At 37.5% G+C, this 27,421-nt stretch overlaps 4 protein-coding genes across 7 annotated transcripts; 2 read left to right on the forward strand and 2 right to left on the reverse strand.

The window, feature by feature from the left end:
- The first annotated feature begins 4,950 nt into the window (after positions 1–4,950).
- Positions 4,951–13,397, forward strand: ceacam1 (CEA cell adhesion molecule 1). The gene is made up of 15 exons (XM_056763335.1): positions 4,951–5,156; positions 6,990–7,292; positions 7,407–7,685; positions 7,810–8,073; positions 8,159–8,434; positions 8,575–8,826; positions 8,988–9,263; positions 9,810–10,061; positions 10,174–10,449; positions 10,598–10,849; positions 10,942–11,217; positions 11,315–11,566; positions 11,929–12,204; positions 12,406–12,642; positions 12,761–13,397. Exons 1-15 carry the CDS (start codon positions 5,111–5,113, stop codon positions 12,847–12,849), a joined length of 3,606 nt encoding a protein of 1,201 aa, XP_056619313.1. The 5' UTR covers positions 4,951–5,110; the 3' UTR covers positions 12,850–13,397.
- A 2,553-nt stretch (positions 13,398–15,950) lies between these two features.
- Positions 15,951–20,127, reverse strand: pafah1b3 (platelet-activating factor acetylhydrolase, isoform Ib, gamma subunit). 2 transcript variants are annotated; one of them, XM_056763436.1, is made up of 6 exons: positions 20,091–20,127; positions 19,008–19,094; positions 18,787–18,876; positions 18,556–18,672; positions 17,989–18,111; positions 15,951–17,517 (listed from the first exon to the last, which is right to left on the reverse strand). In XM_056763436.1, the coding sequence occupies exons 1-6, from the start codon at positions 20,094–20,096 to the stop codon at positions 17,266–17,268; spliced, it is 675 nt and encodes a 224-aa protein (XP_056619414.1). In that variant the 5' UTR covers positions 20,097–20,127; the 3' UTR covers positions 15,951–17,265. The 2 variants fall into 2 exon arrangements, with proteins under 2 accessions (XP_056619414.1, XP_056619413.1); XM_056763435.1 differs by lacking the exon at positions 20,091–20,127 and adding an exon at positions 19,523–19,651.
- LOC130433483 (uncharacterized) lies at positions 19,555–22,999 on the forward strand. Of its 3 annotated transcripts, XM_056763376.1 has the most exons (6): positions 19,555–19,657; positions 19,750–19,781; positions 19,865–19,921; positions 20,060–21,436; positions 21,540–21,688; positions 21,799–22,999. In XM_056763376.1, exons 4-6 carry the CDS (start codon positions 20,077–20,079, stop codon positions 22,336–22,338), a joined length of 2,049 nt encoding a protein of 682 aa, XP_056619354.1. In that variant the 5' UTR covers positions 19,555–19,657; positions 19,750–19,781; positions 19,865–19,921; positions 20,060–20,076; the 3' UTR covers positions 22,339–22,999. The 3 variants fall into 3 exon arrangements, with proteins under 3 accessions (XP_056619354.1, XP_056619353.1, XP_056619355.1); XM_056763375.1 differs by having other exon boundaries at positions 19,750–19,921; XM_056763377.1 differs by lacking the exon at positions 19,750–19,781 and having other exon boundaries at positions 19,586–19,657.
- A 73-nt stretch (positions 23,000–23,072) lies between these two features.
- tlr21 (toll-like receptor 21) lies at positions 23,073–26,892 on the reverse strand. The gene is made up of 2 exons (XM_056763348.1): positions 26,848–26,892; positions 23,073–26,172 (listed from the first exon to the last, which is right to left on the reverse strand). Exon 2 carries the CDS (start codon positions 26,035–26,037, stop codon positions 23,074–23,076), a length of 2,964 nt encoding a protein of 987 aa, XP_056619326.1. The 5' UTR covers positions 26,038–26,172; positions 26,848–26,892; the 3' UTR covers position 23,073.
- Positions 26,893–27,421: the final 529 nt, after the last annotated feature.

Genomic DNA, 27,421 nt, shown 5'->3' on the forward strand with positions numbered 1-27,421 from the left:
ATAACCGTGAAGTGATAAGCAACTCTCATTTGTAAATGCTTTACAAGACATACATAGTCCTCACTTTAGATGAGCTCACAAAAAATAGTTATCAAACAACTAGTAAATGTTTTATAACTACCTTAATTAATCATGAATTACAGCAGGAATGTGTGTTAAAAAAGCATTTATTAACAAATTAAGTAACTGTTACTATATGTCAGAATAATAAGATGTATAAATTTGCATTCAAAGAGTTAATTAATCACTTACTTACACTTTCTAAATGATCTCATGAACCACTGACAACTCCTAACTAACTGGTTTGTAAGTAATGTAATCCTTAGTTTAGAAATGATGAATTTATCCTTAATAAAGTATGAAAATTTGATTATTAAGCATATTATATACATGCTTATAAATCAAGAACAAAGCATTTATAGCTGTATTTATAAACTGCTTACTAAGGTCTATTAATGTGGGGCCAATGCTTCATAAATGATTAATTAACTATGTACTGATGCTTAACTAATGATTCATAGCGTGCAGTTATTATAAAGTGTTACCTCAGTATTTACTCTTTATTAAGAATGATTTAATGATGATTACAAGCAAATCAGTAGTTAACCCTTCATGGCATAATTGTTAGTATAGTAGTAGTGCCGTCTATTCCTGGAACATGTGTGATTCCAAGATGTCAAGGATGTCAGAATTACAGTAAAACAGGTGTCCTTGTGGTATGTGTAAAACTCACCAAGACCCTTAATTTAATTCCTTAAATCTATATAGTTCTTATAACAGGTCATTGTTAATTCTAAGCAGAAGGACTCCAGTACTAAGAACAAAAACATATTTTCATTATATTTTGGGTATATCGCCTCAGTCTACAGAAGAGAATGCAAACAAACAAACATTGCGGCCTTGGTGTGTATGTGTGTGTGTTCGTAGGTCGAGTCAAGGAATGAAAAAGAAAGCCACAGATGGGCAAAGAGGAGATGACCTATGACATGTTTTGTGTATTTCCAGACTGTTTGCTGTCAAACCTGATAATCTATGGAACCTTATGTCCTCCGACGTATTTTCCAAAATTGTTCCGGACCTTTTCTCCTTTTACAGAGATTATATTTTGGTCAAACCAATCATGGAAAGATGTCTTAATATCTTAAATACTACCGCATTTTGAATGTCGGCCTGTGGAACTCCTTGAGAGTGCTGAAGCTGACTTCTGCTGGCAAAACTACAAATTATTTTTCTTCACTAAATTTTATTCTATTATTTATATTCCTGACTCGGAGTCTTCTTTCATCATAACTGGTCTACGGTTCTTTTACTGTAAATCCCCAGCAGTAGAGTGCATCGCTTTGCAGCACCCCCAAATAAAAACGTATATTCTTAAATTTAGAATTTAAATTAACCAAAAACAAATTCTGTAAAACAATAATAGAACATCAATACATCAAATTTCTGATGGTTGATTGCATAAAATCTATGATCAATTTTTTATTTTATACTATGGCACAAAATTTTTGCCCATCCCCTGGATCCATCTTGGGCCCCCTGTTTGAGAACCACTGATATAGACTATACACTCCATAAATGGTCAGGCCATGGCCGTATACATAATTACAATATAATGTCCTTGTCCAATGACCAAATAAATGTCATTTCATTTCCTTATTTCACCTTCTGGTTTTGGATTTCAGTTATACGTGAAACGCAACTGATAAGTGAGACAGGTGAGTTAATCTTTAACTTTGATGGTGTTGTTTAACTAAAATTGATGTTCATCTTGGATGTAATGTGAGCAGGATCCAAAAAGAAAAACCCAAAAGCAACATTATAATTACACTAAAACCTTGCAACATTAAAAGAAAAACATGAAATTAAGAGTAGAGTGAACTGTATTCAAAGAAAACAACATGATTTGATCATCTTTGATATGTCTATTCCTGTATTAGTCTGGATTAAACAGCAAGCAGGTATGACAGCTGGCATGTACTCTAAAGCAAAGCATAGTTTGGCAATGTACTGCTGCCACCTTATGTTCATTTGTGATCTGGTAGAGGTAAGTTGTCATGTGTTCATTGCTACTTTGTTTATCGTTTTTCCTGTTGACAGAATAGTTTATAATAAGCGATTTAATGGTTAGTTTCCATTTGAGACATTATAGGTTGTGTCACAAAAGAACATTTGATAGCCTATCCTAATCTTTTTCAAATACATGTATTACCATATTTTAATTTGAAGATGTCAGTTGTCCGAAGCTTGACATCACTTTTGGACACTATACTACTGCATATCTGGGTATTTAAGGTTGTAATCCTTTTAAATTGTGGGGCTAAGGTTGTGGGTTCGAGTCCGTTAAGCCGCAACACCTTTTACGGTCCTATATTTCACTTCAAGATGTATCCAGCTCAATCCAAATTGAACATTGAATCGCACAGAAATGGACAAAGTTCAGCCTGTCAGGGTGTGATGATCAGTTTAGCCTTGAGAGGGCGCCATTTACTATTTGAAATAGGCGATCCCTGGAGATCGCCTTACCTTTTTTGCTTTGACACAATTGATGTGCAGAACTCACCACGCCTATATAATAATCACCTAGACTAGATAGACTAGACTAGATCGCTTAGAAACAAGCTGCCTAATAATTTTGAGTCAGTTGGGAAGTCGGAGGCTCGCGCACGTCATACGACAATACAAGTTCAGTTTTCCCACAGAGCTGTTTGCGACTTAAAAGGAATAAATAGCGTACAGTAGGCTTTTAGTAAATCAACCTGTTTGTTGTTCAAACGACCATAACCCGCTTTTGTGTCTAACTGTATCGCGTGTGTCTTTATTTTTTCCTCAAACTTGATTCTTTGTTGTTTTCCCTTACAACTGCGTCAAAAGACCGCGGTCAAGCGCGTCATCAGGTGTCTGCAGTGAGGAGTGGATGCTGTCTTTTAATGACCAAAAACATGATGCCGCTTATGTAACATCAATAGAAGTGTGTATGTGAGTGAGTACCGGAAATTATTGTTATCCCTTCTGTCCCATCTTGACAGACTCCTGCGCTGCATTAATCTGAATGAAACCAGTCATTTACATGTTATAGCCTCTTTATCCTGGAAGGCTTACGAGAGAGGATGCTCATATCAACGTTTTCTGTTCATTCTCCTCTCACACACAATATATATATATAAACTTTTCTTAACTCAACTGATTACAATTATAAATAGGTCTGTTTATCCTGTGATTAAAGTTTTTTGCTGGTGTTTCTTAATTGATGTTTATTTTAAGGTGGTCAAACCTTGGATGTTCAAATTTGCTGGAAATGGAAAAACACATTTGATATTTGTAAAAACCAGTGACATGTGATTTGTTAACAGCTATCATTTGTCACAGTTGTGCTGTGCTGTTTTATGTGTTTGTGTGTTTTTATCAGGCAGGCCTAAAATCCAGTTTAGCAAGTCTAATCCACATCTCTGCCGTTGATTAATATAGACTTGCACTGTAGACCTACAAGAGATGTGATTTCAGCAAATGCCCACAGTTTTACATACTGGGTGATGGGGGTTAATAGTAAACCGCTTTTTCAGTATTACATCACTGTCACGTCATTTCTGAGCACTGTTTCCATTGTGTTGCACACAGCGACTGCTTTGAATACTCAATATCTGGTGCTCCTTTTAAAAAGATTTTCTAAAAGGCATATACGCAAGCACAAATAAAAGAGAACATGAGACAAAACAGTAGACGAGTTTACCCAAGGTGTGTGCAGGAGTGGTGGCAGATTATGACAAATAGAGATAAAGAATGTTAGATGGTTTCGATGAAGGGAAAAAAGGGAGAAGGGGTATGTGCCCAGTGTATTGCACAATGGCACTGAACAGCTGTTCAAACAGACTCTCTATAGTTTCACATTTAACATGATACTGTAGCAATATCAAACAGACAGCATCATGTATATGAAATCACACTTCCCCTCTGCAGTCCATTCATCACATTTTTATTTTGAATTGAGAGTAACCTATAACTTGCTCATTTGAATACGTTAAAAAGTATTTTTCTAATTTCTGATCATATTTTCCATACATGCTGAAGAGTTGACATCCTCGTGGCATTGTGACTATCTTGCGAAAAGCAGTTTACTGGTTTACACTTAGAAAATTTAAATACCAAATTCAAAGCAAATAAAATGATTAACCAGAGAATCTAATCCTGCTGAGATTTTGTTTTAGTTTCATGCTGTAATTTTCCAAGAATACATTGATGTTTTATGTAAACAGTAAATAAATGATAGACAGAATTAATACATTACATTAAGGTAATATATCTGACATCAGTACTTTCTCAGCATAAATTACTAATAGTATACGTTTCACAAGTCCATTTTCTTCCTACAGTGTTTAAATAATCACAAAAAAATCATGATTTGTCACTAAGAAATCAGGTCAAGGTGAAGTGTTAGTTTAGGCTAGTTTTCAAAGCAAACAGAATGTCAAATGTGACTTTGATTTATGTGTATCAGATAGCACGTGTTTCCAGAGATTCTTGATTAAATTTGTTTTAAGGACATATGTAGATCCCACCAAGAGGGGGTTAAGTGTAAATTCGGAAATTATGAGAATTGTTTTATATTTGGGTAACTACATAGAGACATTACTGTGAAAACTCACACTAAGTGCGTCATGGCCTCAGGATGCAGGGAGTAGGTGCAAATCAATAACATTGAACTGTAATCGGAATCATGAGTTTCTGACATCAACTTAATGTTGACAGTCCACAATTTTTACTAAATACAAATTATTTCCTTCCACACTTGGAACTATTCAAATACGTATGGCTTGACCTTCCATTTGTGCACATCAGCACATCAGCTGGGTACCAGCAGCTTGGGACCAGATTAAGGTTAACCAGAATGAACACACCCTTGTCTCAGTGTGTTTTTGTGTGTGTCATGGTAAAAAGGGGTGTACCTTTTTTGTCACACGCATATTTCTTTGAAAGCGAAGTCATTGATGTAGCAAGGTAAATATCAGGAAAATGGAAGAGTAGTGACCATATAAATAGTTTTCCATTTGTTTTCACGGGAGAAGAAGGTAATTTGTCTACTGTGAGGTGAAGACTTCTTGTTTGGATTTTAAAAATGGGATTAAAATTACTCGCCTTTCTCTTCTTGATATGTCCAGAAGGTAAATGTTTTCACTTTTAGTTTTCAATTTTAATTATTTTTTAACGTTTTTAAACAACAATGTGGAAACGAAAACATTTGTTTCTGTGATCATCAGAATGATTTTTGGAAACAATTACATATCGTCGCTGTCCTTCTCTAACCTTGTCTGTTCAAATCCGCTGTTTTTCCGGAAATGGAAAAAACAAGTTGACAAGAACTTTTTAATACTTTTTATTTGTTAGATATTTGTAAAACCCAATGCTAAACATGAATAGTGCCAAAAAAATAATAATGATTTATGGCAAAAAAATAAAACCATGAAGATACAAAGTTTCAGAAGCAGAGCAGCAATATTAATCTTATAATTACACCTGTTTTTTGAAGGCTTAACCTAATCAATCTAAAATTCACTTTTCTAGAATTTCAGTACATGTACGTTGTATAGTGCTTTTTCACTCATATAGCCTACTTCTAAAAATGGAGATGCCTATAAAGGCTTAAGCCGCAATATTGTGTAATTCCACAATTTGCCACATATGTTAATATTGTAAAAAATCCAATATTTAAATAGATATTGCTTCACTATTGTTATTGTAAATTTTTTGGGCCACACTAATAGTGTAGTTTGGTGGTAGATTGTTAGAAGACCTATCTTTACTTATTTTTTTATAGTAAACAGAACCTTTTCCACTAAGACTTCACAATTAGGTTCCATTCATTACCATTATATACAGTATCATGAACTAACAAGCTATGTATTTTTACATTGTTAGTTTATCCTGTATCCTGGTTAATGCCACTTCTTTATAGTTTGTTCATGTTAGTTCATTGGAGATTATAACTAATGTTTTTACACAGCGCTCTGGAATACTTACATCAACCAAACATTGGGTCAAAAAGCGACAAATCCAATTGTTGGGTTACAAATTATCCTATACTAGGTTGTTTCAACCCAAAATGCTGGATGAATGTATAATTGGAATGACCTTGGATTGTAGTGTGTTAAGTGTACTGGCAAGATTACAAGGTCTTTCATTTCACGATTACAACTGCTCAAAACTAATAATACATAGTATTGTGAGTCATTTTGACCGGTGCAGTTTAATCTCACACATAAATTAAAAAAATTGTAACATCCCGATCGCCCTGTCGAGGTTTATTCTGCGATTACAACCGGCTGCCTGTACATTTCCATTTATTCAACGGATACAGTATGTTTTAGAAATAATTGTGTCATTTGAATTGATAAAATTAAAATGAATAAGTTGGAATTTATGTTGGCACAAATGCATTGGGAAGGTATCATGGATGTTACAGGTGTGCCATTGAGACACACCCTGTTTAGAAGCACTGTGATCATTTCAACCATATAACCACAAATTTGTGATTTGAGAACAAGTGCTGACGTCACCAGCTGCTGATAGACACACACCGAAGAGGTTGTTTTCACTCCCTTATCTTATTACACTGGTCATGGACACTGTACGGTAACCTAAAATCTGACATCACATTACTTTGCTGTTGTGAAAAATGAACATTTGAAGTCATAAAATGCATTTATGATTGAATTTAAAAATACATTTGTAGACTTATCTCTTTTCTTATGATCAGCCTTTGATGTGTCACCCTTTGTTATTATAAAAGAGCTAACTGGGTGTGATCCTGCGTGTGAATGTTATCAATAAAAACATTTACAGTATTCTGTATACAAACACATAAACACTCAAAACCCAAGGAATCTGGATCCAACTAGCCTACATGATTTATGACAGTGTAGTGAATTATAAAACATTCGATATACAGTTTTGTTTTTTAGCAAATGCTTATAGTGATATTGCCTTTCCTTTTCTAGGGCTTACTGCACTAACCCTGCAACCATCAGCGAACCCTGTAGCTGTGGGCACCGACGTCACAATCAGTGTAAACAATCCCCCAATTATTTCATTTGGTGCCTGGTTGTTTGGACCGAGTGTAGTGTTTCTGTGGTCAGGAGGAGTGACCTTCAATGGCAGTTCCTACTCGACTGGAATCACATTTAACAGTGCTTCATATGCGCTCACCATATCCAACGTAAATCTGAACAGTTCTGGTTTGTATGTATTGGAGTCCATGGGAGCCAATCAAGGCAGAGGACAGGTGATTTTAGATGTTCAGGGTGAGTAGTACCTATTATCATATTATTATCACCTATTACCACATGCTCTTTAAATAAAAACATCGTCAAAAAACAACATAACCGTTTATGTCTATTCCTTCTGTTTACTTGCAGAACCTGTAAGTGGTGTGTCTGCCAGTGTAAGCAAGACAAACCTGGTGGAGTTGAACGAAAGCGTGACATTCACATGCTCTGGCAGCGGAACGCCGATGTGGTTTTCATGGCAGAACAGCAGTTCTCTGGTCACAGCAGGGGACAGAATTACTCTCAGCAGCGACAGTAAAGTTTTAACCATTAGTCCTGTCACGCGATATGACCGAGGACCATTCTCATGTATTGTGGCAAACAACATCAGTAGAGCACAGAGTACACAAGTGAGCCTTAATGTAAACTGTGAGTATGTGACATCATGAAAATGTTTAATCAAGTTAAACACTTTATTTCTCAATGTAATGTAGGATATGATCCCTTTAAAGGGCGTAGTGAGCTGATTTGAATTCATGATTTATTTGTTTAGATGGGCCCAGTAACCTGATATTGACGGTCTCGCCACAGAGTATAGCATATGCGTCTGGCTCTGTTATATCTCTGTCATGCACAGTCGACTCCAACCCAGCAGCTTCTATCTCCTGGACATACAATAATGTTCCTCTAAATGTCGTTGCACCAAATCTCGTACTTACTAGCACAACTCGGAACAAAACAGGACAATATGCTTGCGTTGCCCATAATGCAGTGACACTCAGATATGCTACGGTGACAAAAAACATTCGCATACTTGGTGAGCAGACTCTCATAGTGTAGTTTTTGTATTTGCTCTTGTGATCATTTGTATCTCAATAAAATAATCCCCTTTGTTAATTTAGATCCAATAACAGAAGTGACGGTGAATCCTCAAGCAGGCTACCCAATAGAAAGCATGTCCTTTAGTCTAGCATGTAGTATTGTGGGCTCAATGGGCTCCATTCAGTGGATGAAGAACAACATCTACCTGGTCGGCGACAGCAGGATTACTTTCACCAATCAAAACTCAACCCTACGTTTAACCCAACTCAATATCAATGACAATGGACAATACAAGTGTGTAGCCATCAATGATGTCAGCAACATGAACAGCACGGCCTACAACCTCATGGTCAACTGTGAGTAACACAAAGTAACATAGATATCTACATATGGATGCAAGGAAATGTCAAAATCAAAATTTAATTGACAGCACTGTGATCCAGAAATATTAATGCAGCAGAATATGAAATGAGGCATTAATCTGTGTGTTTGTCAGATGGCCCAAGAAATGTGTCAATCTCTGGCCCAAGTGTAACTGCAGTAGGAACCAGCGTGACCTTGAACTGTTCTTCTGACTCTTATCCGCAAAGTCACTACAGCTGGTATTTCAATGGCTCAAGAGTATGGGACAGATCAGTGTACATTACTGGAGCTCTCTTGGTCAACAATAGAGGACAATACACCTGCTCGGCCATGAATAACATCACAGGCCAAACCAGCAATGCCTCAATGGAAATAACTGTAATTGGTGAGTTATTTATACAGTAAGAGAACCAATTAACAGAACAACAGCTTTTGCTGAAATAAACATAAGTTGGCCTATACAAGTCTATACAATAAATATGGTTGTACAGCTTGGTTAACCCTCATGCAGATATTAGCTTACCTTACATGTCACTCTTTACTTAGTTCCTGTCAGCGCCATTACGGTGAACGTCAACAATCAGCAACCAGTCTTCAATCAGTCATTTACACTAACCTGCAATGTTGTTGGAGATTTTTACTCTATTGCTTGGATGAAGAATGGTGGGCGCCTGCTCCCCAACAACAGAAACACATTCTCCAATAACAATTCAACCATGACGATTAACCAACTCGCTCTCAATGATGGTGGACTTTACCAGTGTTCTGCTTGGAGCCCTGTCAGTAACATGACCAGTGTGGCTTACAACCTTACAGTCAACCGTAAGTAACAAAACGTACTTAAAACTGTAGTAGACCTGACGAAAATAATTGATGAGCCACTGCTATTAATATAAATAGGAAGGCAGTGCAACACTCAAAATGGCCCCTCTAGCAAACATAGTTCCACCTTCAGTAAAAAGAGCCAATCGAAAAATACTGACGATTGTCTGGTGCGGGGCAGTGTACAGCTGCTGACGTCTTTTAGGGCAATTTGAGCTTTAGAAACAAAAGCTAAGGTACAGTTCATGTCAGTTTTAATTGTTGGCCTACAGGTTTAAATCTCATTTTTATCATATGGTTTTAGGGAAATCTGTCCTTACCTTTTCAAGTAGCAATGTTGTCATATATACAGTAGGACTATAGAATTACTAAAATAGGGCCCTGGAGGTGTTTCAAACATGGCTGCCGAGTGGCATGACCTTCCTAAAGAGACTGTGGTTCTACTTACAGCAGAATCTTGGTTTTAATGTTTTAATAACTTGACAAATAACAAATCCTTAAACGACCTAGAAAAGAGAGTAAACTCTGCTTTATCCATGTTTTCAGATGGTCCATGGAACACAGCCATCTCTGGTTCTACTGTAGGAGCCGTAGGGTCCAGCGTGACCTACAGCTGCTCCGCAACCTCTCAGCCCACCAGTCAATACAGCTGGTTCTTCCGTGGCTCAAAGATGTTAGATAATTCGGATTACGTGATCAGCAATCTAACAATGAACAACGGAGGACAGTACACCTGCATGGCCTACAATAACATCACAAGGATCAGCAGCAATGCTACAGTGGATTTAACCATATTTAGTGAGTTCTTACGTTAAAAGTACATAGTACAGTATGCACAGATTATAGATCTCTGTCTTAGTTTGTTTTAAATCCCAAATGTTTTAAATTATGTAATCTGTTTGAATTTCAGATCCAATCAGCTCCGTTACAGTGAACTTTAACAATCGGCAACCGGTCTTGAATCAGACATTCACACTAACCTGCAATGTCAATGGAGATGTTTCTTCTATTCATTGGAGGAAGAATAGCACGCACTTGCTGCCCAACAACAGAACCACACTCTCCAATAACAACTCAACTTTGACGATTAACACAGTCGCTCTCAGTGATGGTGGACAATATCAGTGTGCAGCTCGTAACCCTGTCAGCAACATGACCAGCGTGGCCTACAACCTTGCGGTTAACTGTGAGCAACAAATCTTTAAAGCTGAGGCCTGTAGATATGTAGACATTAAGTCTTTGTAGAACTTTATTTTTTTATTAGTTTAAAAGTGACAAGTGACTTAAAATGACCCATGTCCAGAAAGTGACCTCTGCTTTATCCGTGTTTTCAGATGGCCCATGGAACACGGTAATCTCTGGTCCTACTGTTGGAGCCGTAGGGTCCAGCGTGACCTACAGTTGCTCAGCAAACTCTCAGCCCCCCAGTCATTACAGCTGGTTCTTCCGCGGCTCAAAGATGTCAGATGGTTCGGTTTTCATGATCAGCAATCTCGCAATGAATAACGGAGGACAGTACACCTGCATGGCCTATAATAACATCACAAGGACCAGCAGCAATGCTACAGTGGATTTAACAGTATTTAGTGAGTTTTTACGTGAAAGGGCTTTCACAAAATATGAATCTCTTTGATAGTTTGTCCTAATCTTTAAATAATGTCATCTGTTTGAATTTCAGATCTAATCAGTGCTGTTACAGTGAATATAACCAATCAGCAACCGATCTATAATCAGCCATGCACACTAACCTGCAATGTCATTGGAAGTGTTACCTCCATTCGTTGGATGAAGAGAGGACTGAACATGCTCCTCAACAACCGAACCATACTTTCAAATAACAACTCTATCTTGACGATTAACACACTCACTCTCAGTGATGAAGGACTATACCAGTGTGCAGCTTATAACCCTGTCAGCAACATGACCAGTGTGGACTACAACCTATTGATCAACAGTATGTATCAATGAAATTCCCTTTGATCGGTTTTCTGTTAGAAACTCTTTTGTGTGAGAAATGTACTTTAGAAAAACACAAACAAACTTGATTTCAGATGGTCCATGGAACACATCAATCACGGGTCCAACCATGGCAGAGACGGGGAACAACGTGACCTTCAGATGTTCTGCTTCCTCTCGTCCTGAAAGTCAATACACCTGGTTCTTCAACGGCTTGCGGGTGGCTGACACCTCAGTCTATATGATAGTGAATGTCACACTAAACAATACAGGACGGTACACTTGCAGTGCCTTCAATAGCATCACAGGCATAAGAAACAATGGCACATTGGACTTTACTGTATACGGTAAGCTGTAATTCCAAGCATCTACGTCTGTTTGGGTTCTTTTGTCCAGTTCAATTGTTTAAAATGTATCACCTTGTTTGAGTTTGTCCCTTAGATGTCATCAGGCAAAATCAATGTTTTGTAATATGTTTAAGATACATTAAATATTCGATACTTATTGAATACTGGTCCTATTCAGTCTGTATTCAGACTATTCTTTTAAAGGTCCAGTGTATTAAAATTAGCGAAGATGTCATCATGTTTTCGCTTCTTTGCCTAGATTCATATTTATATATTTAATGCGTTGTGAAGAGCAGTTTGTCCATTTAGGGCTACTGTTGAGGTGATACACAATATTAACTGGGTAATATCTGTATCTTCAGTGGGCATCTCCGCCGTGCACGTAAGCTCTGATCCAAGCATCCCAGAGGTTGCCGAAAACCTGGAGCTCATGTGTCACGTGACTGGACCCTACAACACCATCCACTGGCTGAGAAACAACGAGACTCTACTGCCATCCAACAGAATAACATTCACGAACGATAATACCACGCTGAAGTTCAGGCCCCTGCAGAGTTCTGACAATGGAAATTACCAGTGTGTCGCCACAAATGTGTTCAGAGGTCATAAGAGTCAACCATACCAACTTATGGCCAACTGTGAGTATCATTCTTACTTCTTATTAAATCTCTAAAGTATGCTGTAAATTTGTAATCTTGCAAAAACATTAAAAACTATGCATTTATCAATTATAATACCACCCAAACCCGTTCAATTATGCCTATAAATTTACACAACTAGATTGAGGTTAGCCCAAAGTGCATGCCCCTTAACATTTCCTCTTTATCTTTATTGAACAGTTGGACCGGTTAATGTGCAGATCATTGTAAAACCAGGGTATACAACTACCCTCACGTGTAAAGCCGAATCCTACCCACCAGCTGTGTATCAGTGGATCATCGACCGCAATAACACCGTAGTGGCAAATCAACCCGCTATAAATGTTGCCATTCAGGATATCCTGGGTTTCAACTATACCTGTGTAGCCAGAAACCCCTTGACCAATATGACAGTCTATACCAGCCACTTCATCAGTGGTGAGCGTTATCCTAAACTGAAACGAAGCAATTAAGATGTCACACACTGTATATTTGCATTGGTTGCTTTGTTCTGTTTAAAAAGATGTAGTAAATGGTTTTCTCCGTTTTTCCGCAGAGTCGGATGCGGGTGCCAGTGTCCACTCGGGCGTCATGCTGTCTACTCTCCTTGTGCTCCTGCTGGCTGTAGTGAATGAATGGATGTAATGCTGACATTCAAATTAGGCTTGTAAGAGGACTGATTGTCTGAATAAAGCTTATAGGTAAATATGAAGGAACAGCTAAAAAAAACGGGTCACAGTGTATAGTCCAGATCATCTGAATGTATCTTATTTCATTTAAGCACTTTAGTACATTATTTAGAAAAAAATTGGGGGAAGGACAGAGATGCAATTATGGATAATAAATGGTTTGGGGACTACACCAAACTACATGATTTGCCAATGAATTTACAATGAGTACATCTGTGCTGTATTTATTAGTATCACCAATTTAAATCAAATTAAATTTTTATGTTTTTTGTGTTATGCTATTTTAATAGATCTACATTTGCTATATCAACTTGGGTGAAATATACATACAGTAGAACTCAGTAGTTCTGAGTTTTAAACATAATGATATTCTTCTGGACGGACAATCAAGTTACTTTATGAATTGTTTTATGATGTTCCATATAAACATTTAGATATATCATACATTCTAATGAGATTCCAAAAACAAATGGAAGTAAAAATATTTAAAGATTTAATCATTTAAAGACCAAAATGTGTAATGTGTTATTTTAAACAAAATAAAAGCCAGTTATACAAAAAACATTCAGCACACTGTTTTATTGGTAAATACACTTGAAGATTTGAGTTTAAAATGTTAGAATAAATGAAATACTACATGCAAAAAATTGATTAAATCCTTTGTACTGTCTACACCATTAGTTTGTAATATTGTGTAAAGAGGGCCACAGGTAAAAAGAGAGATGGTTAGATTGGAGTACTGATGACTTTTTTGCCTTTCGTTTCCTTCCCATTTCCTCTGTTAAACCCCTGTTGACATCTTTTCCTCTGAATCTTTTTGCAAAAGACATTCTGTTCTTTACTGAGGGATGCTGGAAATGTAAAATGAAAGAACAATACAATAAATGTCAGCCGGGAAAGTTGGCAATTTATGCATAATAATTTAACATTTTTGTGATGTGCGATATGTTTTAGAAAACAACAGGATGATCTGGGTAAACACAGATTGCGTGACTTACTGTGTGGAGGTGGTAGCACACAGGGACATTTACTCTTCCGGCCACTTTTCCTCTCTGTACAGTATAACAGCACATCAGGGCCCGAACTCGAACAGTAATGTAATGTCAAGCCTTGTTCATTCAAAATTTTACATGTTGACAGTACAAGCTGAGCTTAAACCTCTATCATCAAAATACTGTTTTCAGACATGTCCATCTGCATACACAATGATCATTACATGATCATAACTTACCAATGCAGTTACATAACCTGCCCTGTTGCCTGGACATCTGACCTTTATTCACTGGAGACGTATCTGAATCCCTCTGCTTAGGTTGTGCTGCTCCGATGACACAGACATGAAATATTGACATTGATCATCTTAAATGTTTATGAGACAGACTTACATACAATATACAGCCAAAGTCATATATGAGAAAATGTTAAATCAAACACAAACTTTGTTACTAGATTTAACTAGATAAACTAGTTTTAAGTGATGTAATTTAACAGGAAAACCTGCTAAGGCTGCATTTATTACATAGGTATATGTGTTGAAAAGATACGACTGGTTTGTTCCGTAAATGGTCAGTTTTGAAAATAAACTAATACAGATTGTAACAATAAGAAAATGGCAGAACAAGCAATATTGTTATATAAATACATGGTCTGGTATTATGATACTGTTTTTGAGTTCTTTTTTGGTTTCAAGAAGTTCTCTTAAATTGAATCCATATTTCACACATTATATACTGTTTACCATTTTACCTAATAACAATGCAATTTATAAATACACCCATATTAATCTGTCACAAATAAAAAAAGAAGTACCTTGACAGTAGACAATCACAACGACGAAAGCAAGCAGAACCTGTAACTTCATTTCTCTTTCCCTTAGAGGAACGGTATCTAAAAGATGGTTTTAAGAAAACACAGTTGCTTCTTAAGAGGACTCTATCAGGCTGTCTATTTAAATCTAGGGTTACACCGTATTTATACTGCAAAGCTCTGATTTCTGGGTCTGAAAAACTGTGTAATTTTGTCCCAACTTGCTGTGTAGAATTTTAGTTAGTGGGTGTGAATGAAATGTTGACAACATATCTCATTTGCTTGGAACTGCCAAGATTTGTGATGAGGGCTGCATGCAATTTGGGAAAAGGATGCTATTATTCTTTTGAATTTCCATGTCTCTATCGTAATTTAAACTCCACTGAACCTGACAGTTAATATTTTGTATTCTTACTCATTCCCATTTATCACCGATTAAAGGAGATTTGGTCCAGTACCAAATACTCCACACTGAAACCTGCATGCTCCTAAAAAAGTTCAAATTTCAAAAACATACTTTGACCGTTAAAAGATATCAACCATGCATGTATTCCTGTAATCAATCTTGCATTCAGATCCGTAACCTGATAAAGTTATGTGGATACATAAGTGAAAGCATGTTATGAAGTTGTATTTGCACACCAAAACGTAAGATAGATTTCCTATTCAAACATGTTGCAATATACAAACATACCATAAACATCAGGGCTTTGAGAAGGCATACTTTTTCTGTAACTACAGGTGACATTGTATGGATACCACACCATTAATTCAATGATATTTCCCAACATAAAAATAATTAGATATCTTAACTGACTTTACACATATTAACAAAGAGACAAGGTTTGTCTTGACACTCATGATTTACAGATAACTTGAAACCTAAATCACTCAGGCACAACAATCATGAGTCATCGGAACTTGAAACTCATTTGTGTACATCATAACATGTTTCAGCCAATTTTCTGATGTTAATCTTACCGAAAGTGCCAGTATTTCTTCAGCCATATCTGTGCAGTGACACAACATCAACGACTCATATTTCTTAAAAGAGACCCGTTGTTCTTAGTGCGGCAGTAGTGCTTTTTCTGAATTACACATATTTCACAACATGGTCTCAACTCATTTGGTTATATTAGGATTTTTTTCCAACTTTATAGTTAGATTCTGAAATTAAAGTTAATTTGATATTTTTTGACACTATTGTCATGACAAACTAAATCAAAACTTAAGTTTTAATTAAGTACCATGTACGGTTTAACCAGTTTCTCAGCTTTTATTCCATTGAGATATGAGATATTTTAGAATGTAGCAAGGTTTATCACAGTACTAGACTTTCATACTACATCAAATAGAAGGGATGCAGTTGCAAGACCATCACTTAATTACTGGAAGAGAACAATGTTCACAAACATGCTTAAAGACAAGGCAAGTATGATTTCAAACACCGGGACAGAGCAGCAGATAAACCATATGTAAGAGAATGACAATGTGCTCGCCATCACTTAAAAACATGCAGTTTTAACACCCCTGGAAATTAAATCTGGATAGTTTCCCTATCATTTGAATTTAGTGTTTATTAGAAATTGAGGGTAGATGTACTGTAACTGAAAGAGCATTCACTCTTGACTTTAGTTTCAAGATTATTTCAATTTCATTCACATCGTGTAACTCTTTCAAATACCCCAGAGGCAAAGGTACATAAAAGTCACCTGCTGTCTCTACCTAAAAAAGAACTGCTGACCATAAACTAAAATAAAACACTGAACCAAAACATAAAAACAAAGACATGGAGACCCACTTTGCTCCCAAAATAACAACGTATACAAAATTACTGACAATGGCTAAATCAATACTTTACAACAAATCATCGGTGAAAGAAGCAAAACATCTCAGAAAAGTTCTTACAGTAAAGTACACTCTCAGAAAATAGGTACAAATGCTGTCACTGGAACAGGGCCTTTAAAAAGGTACAGACATGTACAGTTTAGGTACATACACGCATTTGCGCTCTTGAGGTGTAACGTTTACTTTTTGAAAGGATACCGCCCCAGGAACAGCTGTATATGAGAACTGATATTGATCGATTCAGCAAATAAACAGATAGTTCTCATTGTCATGAAAGCTATAAAGAATGTTTCTTTAGTTCAGTTTCCTACACAAACATGAAAGGAAATTTGTCATGACCTTAACCATGATAGCAGCAGGTAGCCCTTATGTACACTTCAATATCCATCACGCATCAGAGGTTAAAGATTATATCATAACAATATATCATCATTAAACCAGAATATACCAGGCTGAGTCATGGCGGTCCTTTTGATGTATGTGCAGAGCTTTAGAATGTCCTAACCATTTTGCATATAGAGAATTAATCCAAATTCACAACAAATACAATGACTTATTTTTAGTAAAACAAGGAATGTAATGACAAGCATGTGACGCTGTGTCTTTTAAACAGTCATGAATTTCCTGAGGGTGTATTAACATGGGCTCTGTTTAGCACACAGGTAATGTGCAATACAGGGTGGCTGTGTTGAATATTGTTGTATTCGTGTTTGCGGGCCTATTTATCTAACAGAGACCGGATGCGTTCGTGTAGCGGCTCACACACCCTCTGATAGCCGTGAGGTGTGAGATGCAGATAATCGTACATATCCTGATGTGAGATGGAACCGTCTGACTGAACGAATCCAGGATCCACATCCAGAAATGAGAAATGAGACATGAGGGATGCCATCTCAGACCGCACTAGAGTGTTCACCCTCGCGTTACGCTCACGAAGCGGGTTTGGACTCTTACCTCTCGGCAGCACACCCTAGAGGAAACAAAACAGCAAATTAATAGGTTTCTATACTGACATTTAAGACAGAAATTCAATATAATATATATACATAACTATGTCTTCAAAGGTGTTTAAAGACCTTACATAATGAAGAGTTGGGTTTTTATTACTATCTACAGCGCAGGTCCCCTTACATGGAATTAACCATGTTGTTTCTACAGTAGCCCTAAACTGACAATCTGCTCAACAGAACGCATTTCGTAAATATGTTATCTCCTTCGGAAAAGAGACGAAAAGGTGACGGCATCTTAGTCCTGTGTCAGTCAACCTAATGCTATCAATGTGAGGCGTGAAGGGTGGAGTGAGCCGTCGGGAGCAATTTGCAACCTCACGGCTAGATGTCGCTAAATGTCATACACTGCTCCTTTAACACTGACTTCAACACTGTTGTCAAAATAGGTTTAACCAATGAAGTGAGTTTAAAGGTAGTTTAAAGCAACTAACCAATATAAGAGTGTGAGCATTAGGCAGCTTCTTATGAATCACATTGATGATAGCCATTATGCCTCCACAGATCTGTTCCGGGGTGTGACCATGATTATTAGTGCCCACCCACAATACTACCACCTGTAAAAAAAATTTTTTTAGAATATCGTGCATCTGAAACACATAATTTCAGTTGCCAAAACAATGTAATAATTTTCCTTGACGTCACATTGCAAAAATACACAAATAAAAATCATATTAAGCATCAATACAATGCATCCACAGAATTGTTTATATGTACATACTGCATGCTGTAATACCTTGTATAGGTTGATAAACGTCCATGGTTCAACTAAAATGTATAGCTTGAAAACATTTAGTAGCTAAATTGGGGAGTACTTTTTTGAAAATTATGTTACTGTGAACGTGTTACAAATGATTCGTTTATGACGTTTTCGTCAAAGTGACTTATTGTACACTTGCTGTAAACAGGAAATGTCTTAAGTTGAATTACAGGGAACATTGTAGAATATCCAGTACCTACTTTAAATAGGTTGTGTGATATACTATACAAAAGCCATTTACCTTTGGGCTGATATGGTCCAGTTCCCCATTACTGAGTCTCCATAGTACATGCTGTGTAGCATCTCCTCCAATTCCAAAGTTCAAGGCATGAAGAGGAGAAAACAATTTTCTCCAAACCTGCCAAAAACATATACCACAAGGTAAAAGTATGGCAATAACACAACCTAAATACTAAAAATATGTGTGCCGACCTTGCTACAAGGCCTATGGAATGAAGCAGATTCTGAGTACCTCAAACTCATGCAGAAGCTGGACGAGGGAATCGCCAACAAACAGAACATCAGGCTCTTTTCCCTTACTGTCTGACACAAAGCGATTGTGCTGCAAGAATAAAATGTTTTCTTTTGATCATTTCTGCTAATAATAACAAAAAACAACAACACAGAAAGCACTGGACACACATAAAAAAAGAAAATACTTTTTCACAGAATATTATTTGACAGAACACACACCAATGACATCCATCGATCGTCTCCCTGTGTGTCCTTACAGGGGGTGGGTGTGGCTGCAGGGTTACAATCTTCACCACTCATTATTCTCTGAAAGACATAGTTAAATATTGACGACAAAGAGAATTGATTCCCAAAATGAGAACGATCCCTCCTTGAATGTGCATTCACTTCCTATATAAATTACGTCGTAAACAGATGATCATTTACCAAACAACCCATTTAAAAAAGCCCACCATACGATGGTTGTGCCACTGGAAGTTTACATTACAGCTAATCCTAAAAACCGAAGCAGAATTCAAGTATTTAAAATACGATTCGCGTAACAGTAGTGAACAGTGGTAATAACTAAGCAGCTAACACGGCTAAAGTAGCACCTAGCACATCAAAAGCTTTCCACTGGGAAGAACACAGCACAAGACGAGTTAAAACAATGCGTAGGTATTACACTTAAGTCTAAACACATTTTAACACTTGAGTAGATTTATAACTGACATAAAATGTGTTAATATCTTTACCCAAAAATATAACCAAAACAGAGTTGTGTGTTCAAACAATTGGCCAGCGCTCAGCTGCCCAACCCCGGAAGCAGGCATTACTGTCAGATCGCCGAGCTCGTCGACCTATGGGAAATTTATTGAAACTTAATTAAGGTTTTTATGTGTTTTATGTGTTACTTAAACATTGCCAAAAGCTTCATAACAATTGTAAACATTTTGTTTTTTTTTCATTTCGGTGCAAGTAGGAGTTTGAAACATGTTGCTACGCAACGGAACGGTAACGTTAAATGTAACTGCCAAGAAATTATATCGTGAAGACTCTACATTTGCAAGCGTTTTTACTATATTTACATCTTACAGGTTTGATATTTGACAACGAAGAATGCACTTTTGACATTTGACATCACTTTATTTGAGGTAGGCTACGTTCAAAACCTGTATCTAAAACGTATAAGATAAAAAATAAAGTACGCACTTTACCCATTACCCATGCAATACTTGGGACTTATATTTTATTTGGAAATGCAAAATACCTTTTGTGTCCATATTTTATAGTAAGCTCATGATACACAATGAGCGACCTCACCTGCATGAGCTTACCACGTAAACGCAACGTGTTGAAATCTTCATGCAACCTCGGCACGTGCAAAGCTCAGTCTTCATCTCATACAGCCAGTGTTAATGCAGTATGCTATAGCAGCATTAAGACATCTGCGCACAACTCTTCGCCCCACAAAGTAAAGTGTCTCAAAACCAGGAAGGAGAGGAATCAGATTCGAGGTCAGGAGAGAAACCGGTCTCACACATGCCTTCATCACAGTACAAAAGTTGGCAGAACAGAGAAAGCACAGCATAATGGGGGGCATTCAGTGGTTTCTTCCAGAAAAGAAAAGTCATTTGCTAAGCCATTTCTCCCCCACAAGCCGAGCATCATAACAGAAGGACGCCTCACCTCCATCCGAGGTCTCTTTAGCCACGAGGTAAGATCTATAGACATAGAAAGGGTCGTAAGTGAGCAGTTAAAAACAGAGAAGCAGAGAAAAGAGAAAAGAAAACGGTCTGTGATGCATGATACATCACCATTACCTCCTCATCCGCCATCGATGCCTGAATCGGACCAGGACTGCGTTCTCGATGAAGTACAGGAACCACTCCAGGAACCAGAAAAAACTACGAGAGACTCAAGAAAAGAGCTTAGGACACATCCAAGTGCTTTACAGACTAATAAAGAAGTCCTAGTGCCTAAGGAATTATCTAGACAAGATGAGAAGCATTACAGAAGTACCAACACCGTGAAGAAAGATACAAATAATAAATCAAGGCCACAGAGTTCAAGTAGCCTAAAAGGAACATGTGAACTTATGGTTTTGTCATTGCCGGAAAATAAACTGGCACATCAGTTTTGTTCCACTCCAGCTGACAAGAATGTTTTAGATTTCCGAGAAATAGACTCTCCCAAATCACACAATGAAAACAACAGAACTGGGACTATTGATGAAGAAAATTGTGCAAAGAAGATCCAAAGATCTTCTACCATGGAAAGATTGTGTGAAGATGATGTTCGACAAAGCAAGAGTGATCCTTTTTCATCTGAGCATGACTCTGGGACTGGGACATTGACAGAAAAGGAAAGAGTGCAGATATCAGTGTCTGTTAGGGAAGCTGTCAACAAACTGGCTGCAAGTTTGGAGCTCCACGTGCCACGGCGCCCCCTGCTGGCGGAATGCAGAGACGTGCTACTGCAGGCTCTACAAAAATCCCACAGCTTCCATTTACAGCACAATCTGAGGAAGCTACATTCATTTATTGATGGAAAGCAAAAAAGCAGTTTCGGTTCAGGACAGACACATGAAGAGTGCTCACAAATATGTTTCAGCCATGCACTGGGAAATGAAGAGAGTGAACCCAACAGGAACACAGATATATGGACAGGTAATGTAAAGTCATTTTTAGCGCTGTTAGTTTACTTAATATCTTTGAACAGACGCTTAGAGCTGCGGTATAATTGTGGATTTAATGATTGACCTGTTCACAGAGAATGCCATACAGCAGGAATATGTAGCAGAGAAGGTTAAGCAGGACTCAGGCAGAGGTGCTTCAATGAAGAAGCGAAGAGTACAAGCCCAGAGTAGATTTTCTCCTCCAGTCTCTTTAATACAACCTCCACAGTCAAGCAAAGATATGGTAAGTTCATGTTTATGAAATATAATAAGACAATTTAATTTCTCACCACAAACAAAAGCTCATTTTTTATGACTGGATATCTAGTAAATTGTTTTGACCATTCTTTGTAGTTTGACCAGTCGAGGACAGCTAGGTTGTCTCAGGATTGCTTCAAAAAGCAACATTATCCCAGCACAACGCTCTTTCAGCAGGATCAGGCTTTTCACCAACTTGCCACTCTCATACCCAGCACCCCACCTCGGGCGAATCCTTACTATAAACCCTGTCCTCAGCAGCTATTGGGAGATTTACTAAGAAGAGGTGAAAGTATGAAAAATGTAGGTTTAGATCTCATTTCTCATCAGGTGGAAGAAAAAACAGATCCTATGTTTAATTTAAATCCTGAATATGAGAACAGGACACAAAAAGCTCAGGAGACATTTTTGGGAGAATCCAGCTTTTGGTCCAATCAGCTGCAAGTACAGGATGTCAGAGACAGATGGGCTCCACTCCCGTTCTCAGCATCCTTTACCTCAGAATGCTTTCAATATAAGCCATTTTTTCGCTATCCACATCCGTCTAACTCCCGAGACAGGTCAGATTGGCATAATATGACTCTTTGTTACAGATCAAACACACCAGATAAGGTATTTTATCATCATTTGGAATGATGTGGTTAGACTAAACACAAGGGGGCATGTGGATATACAAATGTCTACTTAATATATTTGTATGAGCAACATGTTGTATTACTTCCAAAGACATCCACGTTTAAATCACTTCTAAGTGCCATATAGAATTGAGAGTTAACCTGATTCACATTATGTCTAATTGTGGTTTGTTCAGTTTCTTGATAGCACAGCTAATAAAGGTGAATGAAAAGAATGCTGTTGCTGGCATTTCTTAAGAGCAGACCTCTCTCTGTGATGCACAATTGTTTTCTTTTGAGGTAAAAAAAGTCTTAAATAAAACAAAAAAAGTAATTTTCAAGCAATTTTCATTTTTTTTCTTCTTACAGATTCTTGACGGTTTTTGTATCAATATATTGTAACATTTCTGTGGAAAATAAGATGTGATTTTGTGATATTATTTTATAAAGCAGGCAGATTTTGATTGATATGTACACAATTTACTAGAGATTGGAATGTGACTCATTTCACAATTTATGTACAATAAATGTATCCAAACATTTTGTCAACAGAAAATCAAAGCACACAATTGTATAGTTGGGAAGCTAAATACATCACAGCTGGTCTACCTGTTTTGTTTAAAAGCCATTATCCTGTACATGTATATTACCATAAATGCATAATAAAAATATAGGTATCTCCATTAGGTTGGTAGTTGTATGATTAAAATTATTACTGCATGAATTAAGTAGATAAAATACATGGTTAGGTAGTAAATTAGGGCATCAGGTAATATTCTTCATCATCTCTAGGTGTCTGATTGACAAAATATTCTCTGTCCTCCACACCCACACCTGTTTTATCTTGTCTTCTCTGATCATAGTCCTCTTTCAACATCTGCTCCTCTTGACCTGCAGTGTTGCTGCTCCTCAGTGCTCTCTTAAGCTGGCTCCAGAACAGTTCTTTTGCGCTGGTTGGATCTGAACAATTTTCCCCAGGCCACTGTAAATAGGTCTTTTTGAGCATGACCTTCCTCATACGGTGATAAGCGGACACTTGCCGCTCCGAAATAGGTTCCAGGAAGACCAGCAAAAGCACATCTTGCATTTCTTGAAAAAGCCGGTAGCTGGCCAGCTGGATTTCCAAAGAGCACCATTCGCTGCGAAGGAAGCTCTGACTGACCACGCAGATCGTTTTTCGGCTGCCGTATACAGCACCCACGATGTTGTCAACGATGTCCAATCCAAGCTCAAAGTCTCTGTGGTGGAGACAGAGGCGAAATGAAGATCCCTCCAGGTTCGGCAACAGTTGTTCCATGACCCAGTTTTCATCTGCCGAGTTATAGGAAACAAAAGCATCAAACTTGTATTTCTCCTCCTGGTCCCGTAAACGACGCCACTGTTCTCCAAACCATGATCGAAAGACGTAGTAACTGTACTTCAATTTCCAGTAAAGTTTGTCGTAGAGAAGTGGTATAATGGTTAGTAAAATCGTAAATGCGCAGGTTGAAGAAAACAGATAGAGTCCTAAGTCTAAATAGCAGACATTGGTGTCAAAGTTGTGAAAGTATGACCCTGTATGGTCTTGGCAAATAATTTTGTAAAGATACGGAAACTGGACTCTTGGGTTGCTTATGGTCCAGTTCTGCAATTCAGTATTTTGGCAACCACAATTTAGAGGGCAACTGCGCAGGTCAATATATGTAAGATGGATTAGCGTTTCCAACAAACCCATGTCCAACGTCAACATGGCGTTGCGATTGAGATGTAAAATCTTTAGTCCTGTGAGATTTCCAAAGACCTCTTTGGAAAAAAATTTAATGCCCATGTTCTCAGCAAATAAAGTGGTCAGTTTTCTGAGGTTTTTGAAAATTCCTGGCTTGAGCTGGGCGATACCAACACATGAGTTGTCCAGAGTTAGGAACTCCAAGTTTTCGAGGTCATCAAATGTTTCGGCACCGAATCCAGTGATATGGTTGTTGGTGAGGTAAAGTTGTTTCAAAGAAGTGAGACCGCGGAAAAATGCACAAGGCAATAAGTTTATACCATTCGGCACCTGCGCGTCGAGTTTCAGGTCAAGCAGTTTTGTTAGATTTATAAATGGAGAGTGTGTGTGTTCTGTCTTGTACAGAATCTGGTTCGCCTGTAAATCCAGCACCTGCAGAGTGGCGTTAAGTTTCCCAAAGAGTGAGCCGTCTATATTTTTCAGACGATTTCTATCTAAATAGAGATTGGTTAAGCTATACAGTCCTGTAAAAGCGTGCGACTTGAGCATTGCAATCTTGTTCCCACCTAGATCTAAAATTGTCAGCTTTTTGAGAGATTGAAAGGTGTTGTCAAAAATTACAGCTAACTGGTTGTTGCGCAAGTTCAGGGTCTCCAGGCTGATGAGATCTTCAAAGCTGTCTTCATAGACATCAGTCAAGAGGTTGTTGTCTAGTCGTAGTGTTACGAGATCACGGAGTCCACTCAAAGCTTTGTGATCCAAATAAGCAATAATGTTTATGTTCAGCTGAAGGTTTGTCAATCTGGGTGTGTGACTGAAGGCAAAACCGCTGACCTCTAAAATACGATTGAATCGAAAGCTCAGGTTTCTCAGGCTGTAAAACTTCTCTTTTGCTTCTCTGCAGGACAATAGCCTTGTCAAATGGTTGTGCTCTATCTTGAGACTCTCTAGTTTGTTTTGACTATTCAGAAACTCCAAGCAGCCTACCTCCTTTATGTCATTCCGTGAGAGGTCCAAGACACCTGTGATATTGGGGCATTGATTAAGCGTGTTGTTTTTGATAGATTTAATGAAGTTGTCCTGGAAGATCAATTGACGTATTTGTTTCATTTCACTCAGAAGATAACAGAGTGAATTCAGTGCTTGATCGTCCTTCAGTTTCAACCCTGAGAAGTCAACATGCCAGGGTCGTATATTGGTATATTTTAGAAGTTTGATGATAGCCACCTTGGTAAAACTTATGCGCAGGCTGGTTACATTCCCCAGATTCAGCCCTTGAAAATCCTGGAATGACAGTAATGTATTGTATGAGAAATCCAGCACTTTGACATACATCAGGAAAGCGGCATCACATCCCAGCGTATGCAGTTTATTATAACCAACATAAAGGGTGGCAAGTGACTGTGGCAAAGGGGCGGAGTGATTCAGGGTGGTTAGATAGTTGAAAGAAATGTCCAGTTTTGTCAAGTTGGGCAGGTGTGTTATGCTTTCAACCAAAGTGGTGAAATGATGCAGGCGGTTCCTGTGTAAATCAAGAGTCTGCAGATTTGTCAAATTGGAAAACAGTAACGAGTCAATGTCAGCAAGCTTGTTGCTTCCCAGGAGCAGCTCTCTGAGGTTATACACGGCATCAAATACATCACGATGGAGAGATGACAAGTTGTTCAAGGACAAATTCAAATTCTTTAGTTTTGTCAGATCAATGAAAGCACCTTTGTCAATGTTACCAAGTTTATTATTATTCAGAACTAGAGAACTCAGATTAGGCAGATGTTGAAACGCTTGTTCTGGGATTTTTTCAATGCTGCCAAGAGACACTGTAAGGTTTGTTGCTGTGGACATCAAGTCTCTCACTATTAAAGTTATGTCGGGCTCATGCTGATTGATGCATCTGTAGGTTGTGTGGCTATTATCTGGTACCTGGATGCAATTCCTAAAACTGTAGCTGAAGGCAAATTTAATCAGGCATGTAAATGTTGCCTTTATGATGAATTCACGACATGGAGAATTTGCCATATTTTTTTCAGACAGATAAGTTAAATTGCAGTTTTAAACGTTTCCCATCAGTTGCATTCAATAAAAACAACATTAGGCAGTTGTGTGGTAGTCCCTCATGCAATGTGAGCAGCTCTTACTCCAGTCTACAGCCAGCTGGGAAAATAAAGGATTAAAAAAAGAAAAAGATCTTAAACAATTTAAATCTGACAGAAACATTTTTATTACACAATACAACTGACCTTTTATAAGCATCTAGTGTCTATGTCTATTTACTAGAAATGTGGATAAGGTAGATTCAAAGACATTTACTCCTAAATAGTCTTTATAGTGAAACAAATGTTCTCCAAAATCCACGGTCCATATTGCAGTATACATGTGACTGAATCAGGAAATGTGGTCATGTTAAACCCATGTTAAGGCCATTAAATTAAGATTAAATTTTTATTAACATCAACTTTCTTAAAATAACCCCAAGTAATGCAATACAAGTATATACTGTATGTTTGATTCCATAAGAAATAAAATATTTACAGACTTGCATTTAGATACATGGTTTCAAATTTCATAATCCTGCTCAACATACAGTGTCTAAATCACATAAAGGCTTAGTATTGTCATGTTAAGGTGAGAAAACGGATTATCAAACATCAAAATAATTTAAGTTTGGTTTGGATTGTTCAACTGTTAACAGGTAAGCAGTCAAACGCAAAGAGATCTCACTCGTTTATTTCTTAATGAGCAGAAGAGATATAAAAATTTCTTTAAAAAAAATTACTTAAAATTAATCATTTAGATTTACAGTAAATGTTTCCATTATTCAGTACCTACCTTCATAAATTCATTCCTGTTTCTCAAAACTATTGCAAATGTTTTGTCTCTCACTTTGAAATGCAGGTTCTCTTTTCACAAGACCAAAATGAGGAACAAAACGGCTCCGGGTTTCAGAACAGAAGCAAAGCCTCTCATAGCCGGATTAAACAGCTTTGATTATTCCAAAAAAATATTGTAAACAAATGTATATATATATACCTGTATATAAACCTGCTTGATTGCTTCACAGTAGCAATGTAACATAACTATATGGAATCATGGTTGTTACCGTTGTTTAGAAGAGTGCTACTTGTGCCTAAACTGAGGAAGGCAAGATATGACTCATGAAGTGTGCTAATACCAGTATAGATACCACCAGTCTCTTCTAACTTGACCATCTATATGCTGTCAAAAAATAGCATGTCTCAATATGAAAGTGTGAAAGTGTGAAAATGTGAAAGGGGGGAAATGTGAAAATAGGAAATAGGAAATTGATAGGTGAAGTTTGAATTAGACACATGTTGTAGTTCAGCGTAATTTATTTGTTTGCTTTAAGAAACATTTCCTAATATTAATAGATATGATATTTGAA

This window comes from Triplophysa dalaica, chromosome 12 (genome assembly GCF_015846415.1).
Source record: "Triplophysa dalaica isolate WHDGS20190420 chromosome 12, ASM1584641v1, whole genome shotgun sequence".
Lineage (NCBI taxonomy): Eukaryota > Metazoa > Chordata > Actinopteri > Cypriniformes > Nemacheilidae > Triplophysa > Triplophysa dalaica.

What these genes read in the sequence shown, in the direction of transcription:
- ceacam1 (XM_056763335.1), top strand. Translation starts at nt 5,111, where the DNA reads ATGGGATTAAAATTACTCGCCTTTCTCTTCTTGATATGTCCAGAAG. An exon ending in GGTGATTTTAGATGTTCAGG is followed by an intron (nt 7,293 to 7,406) that starts GTGAGTAGTACC and finishes GTTTACTTGCAG; the next exon opens with AACCTGTAAGTGGTGTGTCT. An exon ending in AGTGGATTTAACCATATTTA is followed by an intron (nt 10,062 to 10,173) that starts GTGAGTTCTTAC and finishes TTTGAATTTCAG; the next exon opens with ATCCAATCAGCTCCGTTACA.
- pafah1b3 (XM_056763435.1), bottom strand. Translation starts at nt 19,600, where the DNA reads ATGCCTGCTTCCGGGGTTGGGCAGCTGAGCGCTGGCCAATTGTTTGAA. An exon ending in TGTTTTGGTTATATTTTTGG is followed by an intron (nt 19,095 to 19,522) that starts GTAAAGATATTA and finishes TATGTCTTTCAG; the next exon opens with AGAATAATGAGTGGTGAAGA. An exon ending in ACGATCGATGGATGTCATTG is followed by an intron (nt 18,877 to 19,007) that starts GTGTGTGTTCTG and finishes TTATTCTTGCAG; the next exon opens with CACAATCGCTTTGTGTCAGA.
- LOC130433483 (XM_056763375.1), top strand. Translation starts at nt 20,077, where the DNA reads ATGAGCGACCTCACCTGCATGAGCTTACCACGTAAACGCAACGTGTTG. An exon ending in GAACACAGATATATGGACAG is followed by an intron (nt 21,437 to 21,539) that starts GTAATGTAAAGT and finishes ACCTGTTCACAG; the next exon opens with AGAATGCCATACAGCAGGAA. An exon ending in CACAGTCAAGCAAAGATATG is followed by an intron (nt 21,689 to 21,798) that starts GTAAGTTCATGT and finishes CATTCTTTGTAG; the next exon opens with TTTGACCAGTCGAGGACAGC.
- tlr21 (XM_056763348.1), bottom strand. Translation starts at nt 26,037, where the DNA reads ATGGCAAATTCTCCATGTCGTGAATTCATCATAAAGGCAACATTTACA.